This window comes from Elaeis guineensis, chromosome 3 (genome assembly GCF_000442705.2).
Source record: "Elaeis guineensis isolate ETL-2024a chromosome 3, EG11, whole genome shotgun sequence".
In the NCBI taxonomy this organism is placed as follows: domain Eukaryota; kingdom Viridiplantae; phylum Streptophyta; class Magnoliopsida; order Arecales; family Arecaceae; genus Elaeis; species Elaeis guineensis.
The window spans coordinates 108,126,020-108,143,456 of NC_025995.2; the positions used below are offsets into that span (position 1 = coordinate 108,126,020).

Here is a 17,437-nt window from a genome sequence, read left to right on the forward strand (position 1 = left end):
TATCTAGTTTTCAGCTATCAAAGTAGGAAGAAGACATGATAAGAAATCCAATCTTCCAAAATGATTCTATCATGTCTCGAATCGGATAGGCACATAACTAGGAGCATGATAATCCACCGCACACCCTTAGGATAGGGTCCCACGAGCATGCACAGTGTTAACCTATTAATACATACTAAACCAACAAAGTAATACTCACAATTTAAGATCTATTATCTCAAATTCAACACAAAATATTCATAACTGTCGTGCATAGATAACTTCAGTCACATAATTGACATATTTGCACATGAGGTAGCATAGAAAGGGTTCTACAAATCTTGGAAGGTTAGTCTCAGATGGCTAACTAGAATCTCAATCTTCACACCTTAATTTTCTTTTAAGAGAAGAATATCCTGGAATGAATGCTTTTTGTACGAAGCCTTAAACCGGGTATATCCAAATATGGATAGAAACATTTATAGTGAAGAATATTTCTACCAAAAAACAAAATGATGAACGGTTACTTAACACATTCGAAGCATTCCAAAACATCAAGAACTTCCATCCAGCACTTCCATCAAGAACTTCTAAATACCATTTGCCAAATCCTCAAGTTTTAACTTTATTATAAAATTTGACAGATGTTATTCAACTCAGGATCTCATAATTAAAAAGCAACCTCTTGCAGCACGGAGCCATGCTAGAGTAGAAAGCAAGGTCTGCTACCTAGGTGCCGGATCCCATATCAATAACATGTTGATACAATGTTAGTACATCCAATGTGGGGATGGGATCGGTTATGTGGAGATTTGATACACCTCCTATGGCAAGCCTTGGTTCGGCAACAGTATAATATGGCACACCGGCACATACCCGTACAGCGAGCCTCGCAAGAAAGCATGGGACTTGGCTCTTCCTGGAAAAGAGATGACTAGTTTCAGTCCGTGCTGGGATATATTTACAACTCACGCGAACCGGAGCATAAGAAGCATCTGAGAGGAGTATCTGTGCGCGCGCGCGTCTGCGGCAGATTCAAATTCCACAGCAACACCATGAAACATTTGATGATTCTCATAAGATGTCATAACATCTAAACCAAATAATTGCATTCAGTGATGTTTTAGTTATTATATGCATATATTGGTCCATTATCTAGCAGAAGGGTGTTAGTCTGTTAGATACTTAAATGGGGTTAAAAAAGCCTGGTAGTGGTTATTGAGATATGAAACAGTATCTTAAACTGATCCAGCTTTGTTCACTATGTGAATAACATGACCATAAATTGCATAATAGTAAGAACTGAATGGTTAAAATTCAGTTAGTTACAGTTCTGGAGACACACAGTATATCATAAACAAGATATCCTTGATACAAATTAAAGTTGTTGCAGATATTAAATAATGGGGTCAAAAATTAGCAATACAAAGAGAATTCATTTTAAAGGAACATGTCACTAGAAAGGAATAGCAGTAGTCGTGAATAGAGGAAAACAAAAGATTGTCTGGACGGTTAAGAAGCACTGAGATGCAAGGATCACTTAAATATATGAGTCCTTCATACTGAATGCTAATAAACAAAAACAGGGCAGGGGAAAGAAAAAGATGACTCAATCACGGATGCTCTCCTACCTCTTATTCCTCAGGGACATACTACCCCACCCGCCGCTTAGCTTCTAGAGGGCAGTTTCTCCAATTACATATTATCACACGTAGCTTTTAACGGAGATTGCTGCTCAACTATTCGAATTGACATATTAGGTTAGAGAGTTTTCCCTACCACTTCTTGATTGCAAATCTGTGCAAGAACGGTTAGTTCGTCAACAGGTAGCCCTAAGAAGCGTGCAAGAAGACCAAAATTACTCTAACCTGATCCTGTTTTACCTCATCATGATTGCATCTCGTCCACAGATAGCCCCAAAAACGTGTAAGAAGACATGCCCGCTTAGTTGATGATCATCGATGGAAAGAACTCCGAACCATGTAAAAACATCAAACTCCAAACTATGCCCGATCTCATCTCTTCTTGGTCTCCTTGGATGCAACTTGGCAACGGGCAGTACTTAATCAAAACCAGCTCAACGCTTCTGGAATGCATCTAAGATATACTAAAAGATTCATTCAAGAACCATTCAAGAACTCGATATCGGCGACTTATCACGCAAAAATTAGTTGAAAATAAGAAAAGATTCAATAAATCAAAACAAAACCTCAAGAAAAGCATGGTCATAGATCAGAAACTGAGAAGAAAGAGAGACGAGACAGAGAAGGGGGGAGTGGGTTACCAGGTGATTCCAAGGTGGAGGAAATAAAAATCACCAACGGTTACGAGAAAGAAAAGTCCAGATTCATCGCCACGGCGGGGAGAACCGAGGGCGGCGTCGCCACTCCAAGAGGGATCTCGCTGACGTCTTCCTTTCTTAATCGCCATGGCGGCGAAAACCGAGAGAGGCGTCGCCATGGCCGACAGGAATCTGATCGACGTCATCCTTTCTTCATTGCCATCGCGGTCGGAACTAAGGGCAGCGTCGCCATACTTCTTCCATCTTCATCGCCATGGTGGTGAGAACCGAGGGCGGCGCTGCCATCGACGAGAAGGATCTCACCGGCGCCTTCCGTTCGTCCCGCTAGAACAAAATCACGAAAATAACCCTGATTGATGGCCAAAAATCATAGATGGCCGAGAGGATCGTGTCGAGAAGAAGCCGATTTGATGTATTTATCATCTGACCAAATATATTTAATTGATGAGACAGATTTAGATGTCGATATCGTAGTAGCGCTCAATATGTGAGTAGATTATGGACCTAAGATGTTGGATAGTGTGGTTATGTATCCTCAAAATTATGGTAATGCACAGTGATGGACAAACAGACCATGAATATTGTCAAGCGATATGATCAGGGATGGAAAGGCATATTAAGGATGTAAGATCGGGATCGTGGCACAAGAACTTGTGGGAGAAGTTTGGACAGTCGAACACCAGAAGATTCGGATGTGTACGATCATCTGTAGCTTGGAGGAGCTGCAGGTCGTGTCAGCTTGGTAGTTTAGCTCGGTTGCATTAAAGATGGATTTGTCCGAGCCTCATGCATAGTAGTGGCGTTGCATGGTCGTGCTATGTGGATTTGGTATGTGTAGTACTGAAGGGCAGCTTGATGGATTGCGAATCAGTGACACAGTGGTTATGTCCTGGTACGAGGGTATGTTAAGGATCAAGACATCTGGGATGAGCAGTGCTTGGCTTGAGGGGCAAAGCCTTAGAGTTGACACAGAGGTGTTGAGCTTCGGAGCACTCTTGAAAAGAGTCTAGGTTATGGCACGGAGGTGCGCATGAGCATTGCAGTTGATTCGAGGGGTCGGATTGCTTATGGGCACTTGAGGGTGTCATCTGTATTCAGTACAACAGTATTGCCAGGTAGGGACATAGAGGTGCAAGCTTGGCTGTGTGGCTGGACTGCTGCGTGCTTATTGGTATGTCCGAGGAAAGGACTCAAGAGGGCTGGTCTTGGTGTGTGGTATGTTGGGGTGCCGCACGGGTGTTTGAGTAAGAAAACACTCACCCCGTGACAGTTGGAAAGGTCCTGCAGGAAAGACCAAGTCCCCATCCTCTGCGTGAGTGCATCGTTGGGTAGCACAATAGTTGCGGATGATGAGATAGTTTAGAGCTCTTTAAATCTATGCAAAACGTGATTCAATGCTGATATCATGAAAAAAGATCAATTATTCTTTCTTCCAAAATATACAGCCCAAACTCTTCTTGTTGTGCATCCCATTCCAAAGAATTATTTATCTCCAATGACACTGGGTTGCATAAACCGAACGTTGATTTGTCAAACAGCTAAGAGTTTGCCATCGAGATAGCATCCCAATGGAACAGATCATTTGCTTTCAATAAAATGATTCAAATTTGAATAATGATAGATATCGGACTGTGATTAAATATCAGGACGCAAATGACAGTATCTGAAAATAGTATCTGTTGGGTATAAAACACCCGCAGCCGAAATCCTCAGCAGAACGGCTCCGCCCGGACTCCTACGGGAGCCGGGCTCCTCCATCGACAGCAGAACGGCTCCGCCCGGACTCCTACGGGAGCCGGGCTCTGCCATCGACAGCAGAATGGCTCCGCCCGGACTCCTACGGGAGCCGGGCTCCGCCATCGACAGCAGAACGGCTCCGCCCGGACTCCTACGGGAGCCGGGCTCCTCCATCGACAGCAGAACGGCTCCGCCCGGACTCCTACGGGAGCCGGGCTCCTTCATCGACAGCAGAACGGCTCCGCCCGGACTCCTGCCGGAGCCGGGCTCCTCCACCGACAGCAGAACGGCTCCGCCCGGACTCCTACGGGAGCCGGGCTCCTCCTGCAACTTCGGCTCCGAGAGGGTTCCACCCGGACTCCTACGGGAGCCAAGCTCCGACCTCAGTCTCCGACCTCAGTATCGGCTACTGGAGCCGGACTCCACCCACGACCTCAACCAAAGGGGGGACTCCCCCCGGATTCCTGCAAAGGTCGAACTCCGACCACTACCGAGCCTTGATCAACAGATCCGCGTCCCTTGGCAGATAACAATAACAGCCATGGACCTGTTCCACTTCCTGTGGCAGGTTCCACGCGGCTCCACCACCCCCTGCGACGGACCCACTACTCTCTGACAGGCTGTATCAATGGCCACGATTCTGCTCCGCTCCCTGTGGCAGGTGCTGCACGATCCCATTACTCGCTGACAACTAGCGGCAACGGACGCCGCCCCACTACCTACAACAGGCCCTACGTGGCAGGCTATGGCGATAGCCACGGGTCTACCCCACTATCTTTCGCAATCAATTCCCCTGACCATGGGCGGCCCGCTGCCAGGCGGTTACAAATGTCGCCATCAATCCTTTGCCTCCTCCGCCTATAAAAGGGAGACCCAGATACGTTATTCTTTAAGCTCCTTTTCTTTATCTCAAAACTCTGCTAAATTCTCCGTTCGAGCACTCCATTCTTGTTGAGGCCGAAAACTGACTTGAGCGTCGGAGGGTCTTGCCGGAGCAACCCCACCTCCGATTTAGACTTCCCTTGCAGGTCCCGGCGGCGACCGCGGCTTCCCCGACTCCAGCTTCTCCGGCGCAAGCGGATTTTTGCACCAACAGGATTGGCGCTAGAGGAAGGGCACGTGTCTTCGCAGCACCCTTGTTCTTGAAGGAGCGCTCAACGGACCCGCTTCCGGCCATCTTTTCCGGCATCCAATCCTCTTTTCCCCATCCGATGCCCTCTCGCGAGGTTTCTGCACAACTACCTCCGGCTATGGTTGCTGATAAAGGGTGGCCGGATGACCAGTCTTCGCCGGATTCCGTCAATGCCATCTCGGGGGAATCCCGGCAGGAGGCAATCAGCACATCAGCTGCACCCTTCAAGCGGCAAAAAGTTGAAGAGCCCATAGCCTTCACTGAAGAAGACGCCCAGGGAGTCCAATTCCCTCATAACGACGCGGTCGTAGTTTCCTTGAACATAGCAAATTATGACGTCCGTCGCATTCTCGTCGACAACGAAAGTTCGGCCGACATCTTATTCTACAGTGCCTTTTTGAGAATGGCCACTCTTGGCGGTCATCTAAGGCCGATGTGCTCCCCCTTGATAGGGTTTACTGGTGACGCTGTTCCGACGGAAGGAATGATAGCTCTAACTGTGACCGCGGGTCAGCGTCCAAAGCAGTCCAGAGCCCTGGTGAATTTCCTGGTGGTAAAGGCGCCATCTGCCTACAATGCAATTCTTGGCCGACCCGGCCTCAATGTCCTCAGAGCCGTTGTTTCAACCTACCATTTGAAATTAAAGTTCCCCACCGACAAGGGGATCGGAGAAGTCCGGGGAGACCAGGCGCTGGCCAGGCACTGCTACAATATTGCCCTGCAAAGAAGCGATCGTGCGGACCTCTGTCCAGTCGACGGGTTGGATGCGCGCGATGACCTCACTGAAGAGAGGGGCAGTCCGATCGAGGACCTAATACCAGTTCCTTTGAATGATGGGAATGCGGAGCATGTGGTGTTAATCGGTTCCAACCTGGAGGAGGAGATGCGGACGCATCTCGTGGATTTCCTCTGAAGGAATGCTGACGTTTTCGCATGGGTTCCGGCGGATATGTCGGAAATTGACACAGAAGTCATGGAACATCATCTGGCGGTCGACCCTAAACATCGGCCAACAAAAGAAAAAATCCGGAGTCATGCCCCGGAGCGGCAGAAGGCAATAGCCGAGGAAGTGGATAAACTTCTCAAGGTCGGATTTATCAGGGAGGTCAATTATCCTGAGTGGATCTCCAATGTGGTCTTGGTCAAGAAAGCAAACGGCAAGTGGAGGATGTGTATCGACTTCAAAAAGCTGAACAAAGCTTGCCCAAAGGACAGCTACCCCCTTCCCAGGATCGACCAACTGGTGGACGCTACCTCGGGCCATGAACTTCTCACTTTCATGGACGCATTCTCCGGCTATAACCAGATTAGAATGGCATCGAAAGATGAAGAAAAGACTGCTTTTATCACTAATCGCGGCCTTTACTGCTACAAGGTTATGCCGTTCGGCCTCAAGAACGCAGGCGCAACCTATCAACGACTGGTGAACAAAATCTTCAAGGAGCAGATCGGCCGGAATATGGAGGTTTATGTGGACGATATGCTCGTGAAAAGCAGGTCTTCCGAAAATCATGTCGCCGACCTCGAGGAAATCTTTGGCGCTCTTTGGAAGTATAGAATGAAGCTGAACCCGACCAAATGTGCCTTTGGGGTAACCTCAAAAAAGTTCCTGGGCTTCATGGTGTCGGGGCGCGGGATCGAGGCCAATCCGGAGAAAATTCGCGCCATCCAAAATATGACTGCCCCAAGGTCGATCAAAGAGGTTCAATGCCTCACGGGAAGAGTCGCGGCTCTTAATCGCTTTGTCGCGAGGTCGGCCGAACGATGTCTGCCCTTCTTTCAAACCCTTAAGCAGCCGAAGGACTTCTGTTGGACCTCTGAATGCCAACAGGCATTCGAAGAATTAAAAAGCTACCTTAGCTCGCCCCCACTGCTGGCGAAGCCCGAGCCCAAGGAGAAATTATTTTTGTACCTGGCAGTCTCTTCCACAGCCCTTGCAGCTGTCCTTGTTAAAGAGGAAATGAAAGTCCAGCGACCGGTCTACTACATTAGTCACGTATTGAGGGACGTCGAGACCAGGTATACTAAATTAGAAAAACTGACCTACGCCTTGTTGATTGCAGCTCGGAGACTCCGGCCTTACTTTCAAGGGCACACGGTGACGTTACTCACCGACCAACCGATCAAGGCAGTTTTGCACCGAGCTGATATCTCCGAGAGAATGGCGAAATGGGCCATCGAGCTCACAGAATTCGACATCAACTACAAACCTAGACCGGCGATAAAAGCCCAAGTGTTGGCGGATTTCATAGTAGAATGCACCATCCCCGAGGAGGCCGAACCTGAGCAAAACAAAATTGACGACCTGAGGACTCAACCGAACTCTCCCGACGAAGAAGCCAGTTCCTCCGATAGCTTTTGGACCCTCCATGTGGACGGATCGTCCAACATGACAGGCGCGGGTGCAGACCTGATCTTGACCGGCCCGGAGGGAGTCGTTGCGGAGTACGCTCTGCGTTTCGAATTCTCCGCAACAAATAATGGAGCGGAGTATGAAGCTCTGATCGCAGGATTGAGGATCGCCAGGGAGCTCGAAATAGGTCAACTCCGGGTGCACAGCGATTCCCAACTTGTGGTGGGGCAGGTCAGCGGGAGCTTTGAAGCACGGGAGGACAGTATGGCCAAATATCTTGAGAAGGTGAAGGAGTTCGTCCCTGCCTTTGGCAATTTTGACATCAGGCAAATTCCAAGGTCGGAGAACACCAGAGCCGATCTTCTCTCCAAACTGGCAACATCGGCCCCGGCCGAATTGCCAAAAGGCGTCCTCTTTGAAGTTTTAAAACATCCGAGTACGGAAGAACCGCGACTCGTATTGGAGATCGACCACGAGCCCAGCTGGGTCGACCCGCTAATAACCTATCTTAGAGACGGGATTCTCCCCCAGGACGCGAAAGAAGTCCGAAAACTTCGAAATCAAGCCTCCCGGTACATCCTTTATGAGGACAAATTGTACAAAAGATCGTACTCCTTGCCTCTCTTGAGATGCCTCCGACCCTCAGAAGCTGACTACGCTTTATGGGAAGTACACGAGGGAGTTTGCGGAAGCCATTTGGGTGCCAGGTCTCTATCCCACAAGCTACTCCGCCAAGGATATTACTGGCCAACAATGCATCGTGATTCAATCGAATATGTCAAAAAGTGTGATCGATGCCAGAGATACGCCAACGTCCAGAGACAACCTGCCACCGAGCTTACACCCTTGAGTGCCCCATGGCCTTTTGCGCAGTGGGGGATGGATATTCTTGGCCCCTTTCCCATGGCGTCTGGTCAAAGGAAATTCCTCCTCGTAGCAATCGACTACTTCACCAAATGGGTCGAGGCCGAGCCGCTGCCAAAATCACAGAAGCGAAAGTGCAGGATTTCGTCTGAAAATCGATCGTGTGCAGGTTCGGTTTGCCTAGAACCCTCATCACTGATAATGGGCAGCAATTCGCGGGGGCCAGATTTGCTGAATTCTGTGAAGACCTAAACATCTCCCACAAATTCACATCAGTGGCCCATCCCCAGGCGAACGGCGAAGCCGAGGTAACAAACAGAACCCTTTTGCAGGGGATTAAGACCAGGCTCGAAAAAGCAAAAGGAACTTGGGCGGACGAACTTTATCATGTGCTATGGGCTTATCGGACCACCCAGAGGTTGCTTACAGGGGAGACTCCCTTTGCTTTAGCCTTTGGTACGGAAGCCGTTATCCCGATCGAGCTTAAACTCCCGTCGGCACGAGTCGCGGCATTCGACGAACCCCAAAACGCGCAAAGTCTCAGAACCAACCTCGACCTACTGGAAGAAAGGCGGGAGATTGCTCAGGTTCGAATGGCAGCCTACAGACAGAAAGTTGCCCGATATTACAACGCCCGAGTCAAGAACAAGGCATTCAAAGCAGGGGATCTAGTGCTCCGGCGAGCTGCTGTCTCACAACCACAGGGCCAGGGGAAGCTCGCCCCAAACTGGAAGGGACCTTATGAGGTCAAAGAAGTAGTCCGACCTAGAACTTATTATCTTAAGGAGCTCGGAGGAGCCGACCTCCCGCGACCTTGGAGCTCGAAAAACTTACGGATGTACTACCAGTAATTTCGTCCTAATCGAAAAATGCGTGCCCATTTGTCTTGGGACAATTCAAGCAGACGGTATCAAAAATGAGAGGGCAACCTTATAAAAGTCGAAGGCCCGGTTCTTTTAGACCGGATGGGGGGAGAGGCCTTGCAACGCCCATATGTGCCCCCACAGCCCTGTTAGGGACAGGAGGAGAACCTCGCCCTAACTTGAGCAAAGTCGAAGGCCCGGTTCTTTTAGACCGGATGGGGGGAGAGGCCTTGCAACGCCCATATGTGCCCCCACAGCCCTGTTAGGGACAGGAGGAGAACCTCGCCCTAACTTGAGCAAAGTCGAAGGTCCGGTTCTTTTAGACCGGATGGGGGGAGAGGCCTTGCATCGTCCATATGTGCCCCCACAGTCCTGTTAGGGATAGGAGGAGAACCTCGCCCTAACTTGAGCAAAGTCGAAGGCCCGGTTCTTTTAGACCGGATGGGGGGAGAGGCCTTGCAACGCCGATATGTGCCCCCACAGCCCTGTTAGGGACAGGAGGAGAACCTCGCCCTAACTTGAGCAAAGTCGAAGGCCCGGTTCTTTTAGACCGGATGGAGGGAGAGGCCTCGCAACGCCCTAATGTGCCCCCGCAGCCCTGTCAGGAACAGGAGGAGAACCTCGTCCTGACATGAGCAAAGTGGAAGACCCGGACTCTTACGGGAGCCGGGTCCCTACGCCAAGAAGACTTCGCCCGGACTCCTACGGGAGCCGGATTCCGCCGCCAAGAAGACTTCACCCGGACTCCTACGGGAGCCGGGTTCCACCGCAAAGAAGACTTCACCCGGACTCCTACGGGAGCCGGGTTCCGCCGCAAGAAAGGCTTCGCCCGGACTCCTACGGGAGCCGGGTCCCTACGCCAAGAAGACTTCACCCGGACTCCTACGGGAGCCGGGTTCCGCCGCAAGAAAGGCTTCGCCCGGACTCCTACGGGAGCCGGGTCCCTACGCCAAGAAGACTTCACCCGGACTCCTATGGGAGCCGGGTTCCGCCGCAAGAAAGGCTTCGCCCGGACTCCTACGGGAGCCGGGTCCCTACGTCAAGAAGACTTCACCCGGACTCCTACGGGAGCCGGGTTCCGCCGCAAAGAAGACTTCACCCGGACTCCTACGGGAGCCGGGTTCCGCCGCAAAGAAGACTTCACCCGGACTCCTACGGGAGCCGGGTTCCGCCGCAAGAAAGGCTTCGCCCGGACTCCTACGGGAGCCGGGTCCCTACGCCAAGAAGACTTCGCCCGGACTCCTACGGGAGCCGGGTTCCGCCGCCAAGAAGACTTCACCCGGACTCCTACGGGAGCCGGGTTCCGCCGCAAGAAAGGCTTCTCCCGGACTCCTACGGGAGCCGGATCCCTACGCCAAAGAAGACTTCATCCGGACTCCTACGGGAGCCGGGCTCCGCCGCCAACATCAGCTACAGGACAACTCCACCCGGACTTCTACGGAAGCCGGACTTTACTTATGACTTTTATTGCAGAAAAACTTTGCCCTGACTCTTACGAGAACCGAGCTACTCCAACTTCCGGAGGGCTTCTCCGTTCGGACTATCAAGGGAGCCGAACTTAGCTCCGACTTCAGCGGAGAAAAATCCAAGTAAACCTGACAAGTGGGTATCTCCGAACGACATAAAAGCCGAAAGGAAGCTCGGCGAATGACGACCCCACATGGACTGAAAAGGTCGCCGACGACCTGAGAATGACGTAACACGGACGAAGAGAAGGAAAGGAAAATGAAGAAGTTCGGCAGACAACTATTTAACACAAGATGCAAACAAAGTACTGAAATCACTTTTTTCGTTTAACAGAAGTACACGTTACAGGACCCGGTGGGTCAGGAAAAAAGAAGATACACGTCATCGCAAATATCGCGAGCACGATTCGGGCAGGACGAACCGGAGGCCGCTCCGAGCCACGAACTCCGTCTCTATCCTTCTCAGTCACATTCTCCAGTGCGTGTAACAGCTCTCGCCCCATCTTGCCTCATTCTGTTCCCGAAGTCCCAACCTTAGCGGGAAAGGGGTGGGATAGATCTTCGGAGGCGGTGGGGGTAACGGCGGCAGTAGCGAAGACCTGTTTCAAGAAGAACCGTAGCCACTTCAGGAGCGGTTGGGACACCAGAGATATGCCTCATCTCCGAACGCACCACGACGGCCGCCACCCGAGACGCTCCGGCAAGGTCGGCATGCGTTACTTCCACCGTCCCCGCAACAAGTTCTACTGCCCCACCGTCAACGCAGACCGCCTCTGGTCTCTCGGCCCCGACGGTGTCAAGGATCCCGTCATGGCTTGTGACGTCTATTCTGCCCTCTTGACCGGTATCACCCCGCCTTGCTGCCCCGAGATTCGCGGGCAGAATAGCTTCACCGACAGCCCCCGTTATTAAACCCCTGTTGTTGAAGAAATTCTTCCTTGAGCTCCCTTTGGCACGACGGAGATTCTCACCGGCCGCCATTCTCCTCCTCACCTTTCTCCAAACCCTAAAGGTTCCCTCAAGAACAGCCCCACGAGTAGAGAACATGGTGAGGGAAGAAGACAGGGACTGGGGCGGGAGAAGCAAGACTCTCAGATGAAAGAACAGCAACAGGATTGAAATCGCGAAGGGACCGAGGGGTTTAAATGGCCGATGGATCCTGGCGCAGTTATGACGACGGGTATTCCTGGGCCAACTGGTGTGTGCCACATGGCGCACTTATCCCCTTCACCGCCATCGAGGGTTGACCGCTCACAAATTCCCGCAAAGCGACGCTTGGGATCGCGTTTCAGCGGAGGTTCCGAAAAGACTTTTCAAGTCACCTTCACCGAAAAACGGACTCTGACGTGCGCGCATTAAATGGGGGCGGCAGTGCGCAAGGTTCGAAGGGGCAATTTTGGCTGCGCACATCTCTTTCTGTGTGTACTTCCTTCGCTTGAAATTCAAACTCGGAAATAGGGGGACTGGTGTTGGGTATAAAACACCCGCAGCCAAAATCCTCAACAGAACGGCTCCGCCCGGACTCCTACGGGAGCCGGGCTCCTCCATCGACAGCAGAACGGCTTCGCCCGAACTCCTACGGGAGCCGGGCTCCGCCATCGACAGCAGAACGGCTCCGCCCGGACTCTTACGGGAGTCGGGCTCCGCCATCGACAGCAGAACGGCTCCGCTCGGACTCCTATGGGAGCCGGGCTCCTCCATCGATAGCAGAACGGCTCCGCCCGGACTCCTACGGGAGCCGGGCTCCTCCATCGACAGCAGAACGGCTCCGCCCGGACTCCTGCCGGAGCCGGGCTCCTCCACCGACAGCAGAACGGCTCCGCCCGGACTCCTACGGGAGCCGGGCTCCTCCTGCAACTTCGGCTCCGAGAAGGTTCCACCCGGACTCCTTCGGGAGCCAAGCTCCGACCTCAGTCTCCGACCTCAGTATCGGCTACTGGAGCCGGACTCCACCCACGACCTCAACCAAAGGGGGGACTCCCTCCGGATTCCTGCAAAGGCCGAACTCCGACCACTACCGAGCCTTGATCAACAGATCCGCGTCCCTTGGCAGATAACAATAACAGCCATGGACCTGTTCCACTTCCTATGGCAGGTTCCACGCGGCTCCACCACCCCTGCGACGGACCCACTACTCTCTGACAGGCTGTATCAATGGCCACGATTCTGCTCCGCTCCCTGTGGCAGGTGCTGCACGATCCCATTACTCGCTGACAACTAGCGGCAACGGACGCCGCCCCACTACCTACAACAGGCCCTACGTGGCAGGCTATGGCGATAGCCACGGGTCTACCCCACTATCTTTCGCAATCAATTCCCCTGACCATGGGCGGCCCGCTGCCAGGCGGTTACAAATGTCGCCATCAATCCTTTGCCTCCTCTGCCTATAAAAGGGAGACCCAGATACGTTATTCTTTAAGCTCCTTTTCTTTATCTCAAAACTCTGCTAAATTCTCCGTTCGAGCACTCCATTCTTGTTGAGGCCGAAAACTGACTTGAGCATCGGAGGGTCTTGCCGGAGCAACCCCACCTCCGGTTTAGACTTCCCTTGCAGGTCCCGGCGGCGACCGCGGCTTCCCCGACTCCAGCTTCTCCGGCGCAAGCGGATTTTTGCACCAACAGTATCTAATTCGTTGGTTTTCGATGGTACTAAGCTGACGTATTCATTCGTTGCGTTCGTCTGTATAATGGGAGGGAGGTCGTCTATTCATCCAAATTCGGCTCCGAATCGAATATTCTCCAATAAAGATTTGGATCTTATAGTCACATCTAGAGGAGATAGATGCGCCGGATCGTCCCCCTCCAATTCTCATTTTTTTTATTAAAACAAAAAAATAACTTGGAGTTTGTGATCAGTCATTTGTTGATGGTATAGGTTTCGCATTATCTTTGATATAGATGCTTGCTTTTGCATCAAGGAATTTGGTCTAATCATTAAGCAAACTGGCCATGTTAGGTTTTGATCTAACTTGACCTCAACCAAATCTGAATCAACGGAAGAAAATATTTGGAGGAGGATTGTGATTTCATAAATCATAATTATTCTCCAAATACTTTCATAATCATTTCACTTTTCTAATCATTTATTAGACACCTATAGTAAAATGAAACATCATATATCATGGAGTGAATCGAACGAGTGAATCTACTAAAAAATATTTTTGAACAGGAAATCAAACGAGCGCGGGAGAAAATGTCAACAAGATTGAAGCTTGTATTTTACATATATACCAGGGAAAATGAAACATCATATATCATGGAGTGAATCGAACGAGTGAATCTACTAAAAAATATTTTTGAACAGGAAATCAAACGAGCGCGGGAGAAAATGTCAACAAGATTGAAGCTTGTATTTTACATATATACCAGGGATTTGTGTTCCTCATAAGCCTATCAGTTATTCAACACATTATGTGTGCACAAGACGTATGTACATCTTCAGAGCTAAGATGCATGCACATTAGAAGTCTACTTATAACAAACAATAAATAAAACAGAAAGTTGTCCTAAACAACCTAAAGTAAGGGCTTGGCATATTTTTTGCATTTAACCTTCGATCAAGGCTAAACGAACCGCATACATCATCCTAGTTACATCCCAATAGTCCTCATCGCCCTAAAAAAAACCAGTCAAAGTTCATCACCAATAGTCCTCACATATAAAAAATTGTCACAAATTAATTTTAGCATCGTCTGCTGGGATAGATCCTCTCCCTTTTCATTCTTGATCAAGATGGGGTCGGATTTTGTGTGTGCTTTCAATGTAGAGGTGAAATTGATACGGATATTATCCGTTCGGATTTATTTTTATATCCGAATCAATTCGCATATGAACAAAAATTTGAGAATCCGATTAATATTGATATGTATATCCATATCTGTCAAAAAAAAAAGAATATAGATATGAATAGACATCTATCTGATCTGTATCAAATATCCGAATCTACATATAATCTTGCATAATTTTATATAATAATTATTAATTTTTAAGAAAAATATACAACTATATAAAAATATTATTAACTTGATTTATTATCTATTTAGTAATATCTTTAATTCTATAGTCATAAAATTTAATTATCTAAATAATATCTGTAATAATATTTATACTTTTAGTATCCAAATTATATCCATATTCGTTTAAAATAAACATGGATATGAATTTTTATATCTGAGTAATATCCGTATTTGTATTCATCAGATAAAACAAATACGGATATGGATATGGTGATATCGACCCATATTTGATCCGATTTTAGCAGCTCAATCACCATATGTCTCAGTAATAAAATTAAATATAATTTTAACTTACACTTTATTATGTCAGTTGCAGATATTAGAGATATTCGCAATTAAGGCTTGATGCTTGTTTTCTAATTATATTAAGTGCTTCTAGGTCGCCAGTGAAAATAACAAATTTTCATTTTTAGAATCATGACTAGGCACCCTTTAATTTCGATTTAGATGTAGGTTTATCGATCCAATTTCTAGATCATGGGTCATCCATGCATTGCAAGCTAAGATACATGGCCAAGGACTAAATGAGGTCACCTATATATGCATTGCAAAAAGGATAGATCTCATTCAATTCCCGACAGCTTTGATAATACATAGATAACCATTCAGAGATAGATCTCTCTAATTCAACTCCAAATAGGATCTAATTATTATTTGGACCAAATCCAATGGACCACGTCAAATCCAACAGCAGATAAACTACTGCATTATCTTTTATATTTTATCAAATTTCTGATTGCGCATTATCTACTGTGCATATGTTCCACGATTTGCCCTAGTCTGTTTGGACCTGGTTCATGCCATAATTTCTCCCAAATAGGTGAGCCTCCAAATAATGAGAGGGTCGACCCTGATTGGTGCTCTCTCCTGCCCAATTTTTTTTTTTGTTAAAAGAAGATATTGTATCCATTCTATCAACATCAAGTAATCAAACAAAAGGTTGGGTTAACTTAAGATCTTATATATCATGTTTATTCACTTTGATGAGGTTCTAATGTGTTGATCATGGCATTTTGTTGCTAAACATATATTTTGAGATGTTTTAAATAGCTAACATCCTAATTAATTGTTAGTTATTTGTTCAACTAGCGACAGATATTTAGCAATAACTGGCACCAATATATCTAAGCCCAGCTCTTAGCTATTTTACGTGGTAATTAACATGATCAAGCATAGCTACTAGAGTCGCATGTAACTCTTTATGTAACACATTTTTTTAGTCCATCACAAATGATTTAATTGGATGGGATTAAACAGAGACTAATCCGGAGGACCTAAGCAACGTATCAATTGGTATGAATTGTGAGAAAAAAATGGATTGAACAAAAGATCTAAGCTGCATAACAAACAAACAAAAGTTTGATATATATTCATTCCACAAGACGAGCAAACAGATCAGAGAGCTTGGATAAGATAAAATAATTAACAAAACAAATTATACCAGTTGAAAGGTCAGGCCTGATCCATTCAACTTTTCGTGGACCAGCCGATCCAGTCTCTCTGCCATGTCACGGCTCAAATGATTCACCCAGTCACCCACCTTGCCTTTTCTAAAGAAGTTCGCCTGCTGGATCGTTACCCCGCCCATCAGCCCAACTCCCCTTTTGTTCACTTCCATGCTGCTGAGCTTCTCAAAACTGCACAACCTTACGACCTCCTCCACCGCCCCATCCCTCTCCTCCTCCTCCGAGAACGGGCACCCCATGAACTCCGCCAGACTTTTAACACTCCTCATCGGCTCGGCCACGATCTCCTCGTACTTCAAAAACAACACCTTCTCGGGCCTCCTCAGACTCTCCCTCCAGTACTCTAAATTATGCTCCCAGACTGGACCGTAGGGAGTGGCCCCGTCGCAAAACATCTCAAAAGCTGGACTCAATTCCATGATCTCGGGCTTCATCGCCTTCATGAAGTGCCACAACGAGACCAGAACGTCCTTGGGGTCTCGGCACAAATAAACAAGCCGGCAATCGGAGTCGGCAACGGAGGCCGGCAGCAGCGAGTATGGGATGTGGGTGGCGAGGAGCCGTGGCTGAGCGAGTGATTTATAGTCGGCGGCATGGCCGCCGACGTAGGGCAAGTCTATAAAAGGGACGCACTCGTGGGGGTTGCGGCTGAGTAATGGGTGCTGGGAGAAAGAGTAGTTGGAGCGGTTGACGATGGCGAAGGCGAGAGCTTTGAGCCAGGTGGTGCCGGCCTTCGGTTGGGTGACGAGGATCACATCGGTGGGTCGAGGTTTGAAGTGGGCTTGGATGGCCATCAGGCGTGGAATAGCGACATCAGAAATCCAGAAGCCTTGGTACCTCCGGAGGACACGCATCCAACCTTCTCGTTTTGGAAGAGAAGATATAAGATTGCTTTGCTCCTGGACTGTCAAGTCTTTGATCGGGTCATGGTCTTCCTCATCCTGTTGAGCTCCGGATGGTACAGAGGAGAGTAGAAGAGGGGAATCCATCGATGGGAGGTCATGACAGCATGAATTGATTGTATATATATTAACTACCCTTTAAAATTCCAAAGAGGTCCTCGCGGAACTGGATATAAAAGTTTTTTTTTTTTTTTTTTTTGAGGAAGAACTGGAGATAAAGGTGGTATCGGCGTATCGTGCTATATTAGACACGCAATCTGACGGCCCATCAGTCTAATATGACACTCGTGAACCGGGGGATCCCGTAGCTTGACTATGGTTGGGCCCCGAAGGTTTTTATTTATTTATTTATTTATT

At 48.7% G+C, this 17,437-nt stretch overlaps 1 protein-coding gene across 11 annotated transcripts; it reads right to left on the reverse strand.

Annotated features, from left to right (window-relative positions):
• Positions 1-614: 614 nt before the first annotated feature.
• Positions 615-17,236, reverse strand: LOC105041070 (cytosolic sulfotransferase 12). 11 transcript variants are annotated; one of them, XR_003800297.2, is made up of 3 exons: positions 16,154-17,235; positions 2,264-2,630; positions 987-1,003 (listed from the first exon to the last, which is right to left on the reverse strand). XR_003800297.2 is itself a non-coding variant. In XM_010917862.4 (2 exons), exons 1-2 carry the CDS (start codon positions 17,165-17,167, stop codon positions 728-730), a joined length of 1,185 nt encoding a protein of 394 aa, XP_010916164.2. In that variant the 5' UTR covers positions 17,168-17,236; the 3' UTR covers positions 615-727. The 11 variants fall into 11 exon arrangements, 7 of the variants coding, with proteins under 7 accessions (XP_010916164.2, XP_019705197.1, XP_029119200.1 ...); XR_003800299.2 differs by lacking the exons at positions 987-1,003; positions 2,264-2,630 and adding exons at positions 1,143-1,776; positions 1,863-2,076; XR_831334.4 differs by lacking the exon at positions 987-1,003 and adding an exon at positions 1,941-2,076.
• Between the last annotated feature and the right edge of the window lie 201 nt (positions 17,237-17,437).

Excerpts from the sequence above, each read along its gene's own strand:
- LOC105041070 (XM_010917862.4), bottom strand. The coding sequence starts at position 17,167 with ATGGATTCCCCTCTTCTACTCTCCTCTGTACCATCCGGAGCTCAACAG. Across the intron at positions 899-16,153 it reads CAGGCCTGACCTTTCAACTG|GAAGAGCCAAGTCCCATGCT; the intron begins GTATAATTTGTT and ends TCTCTTTTCCAG.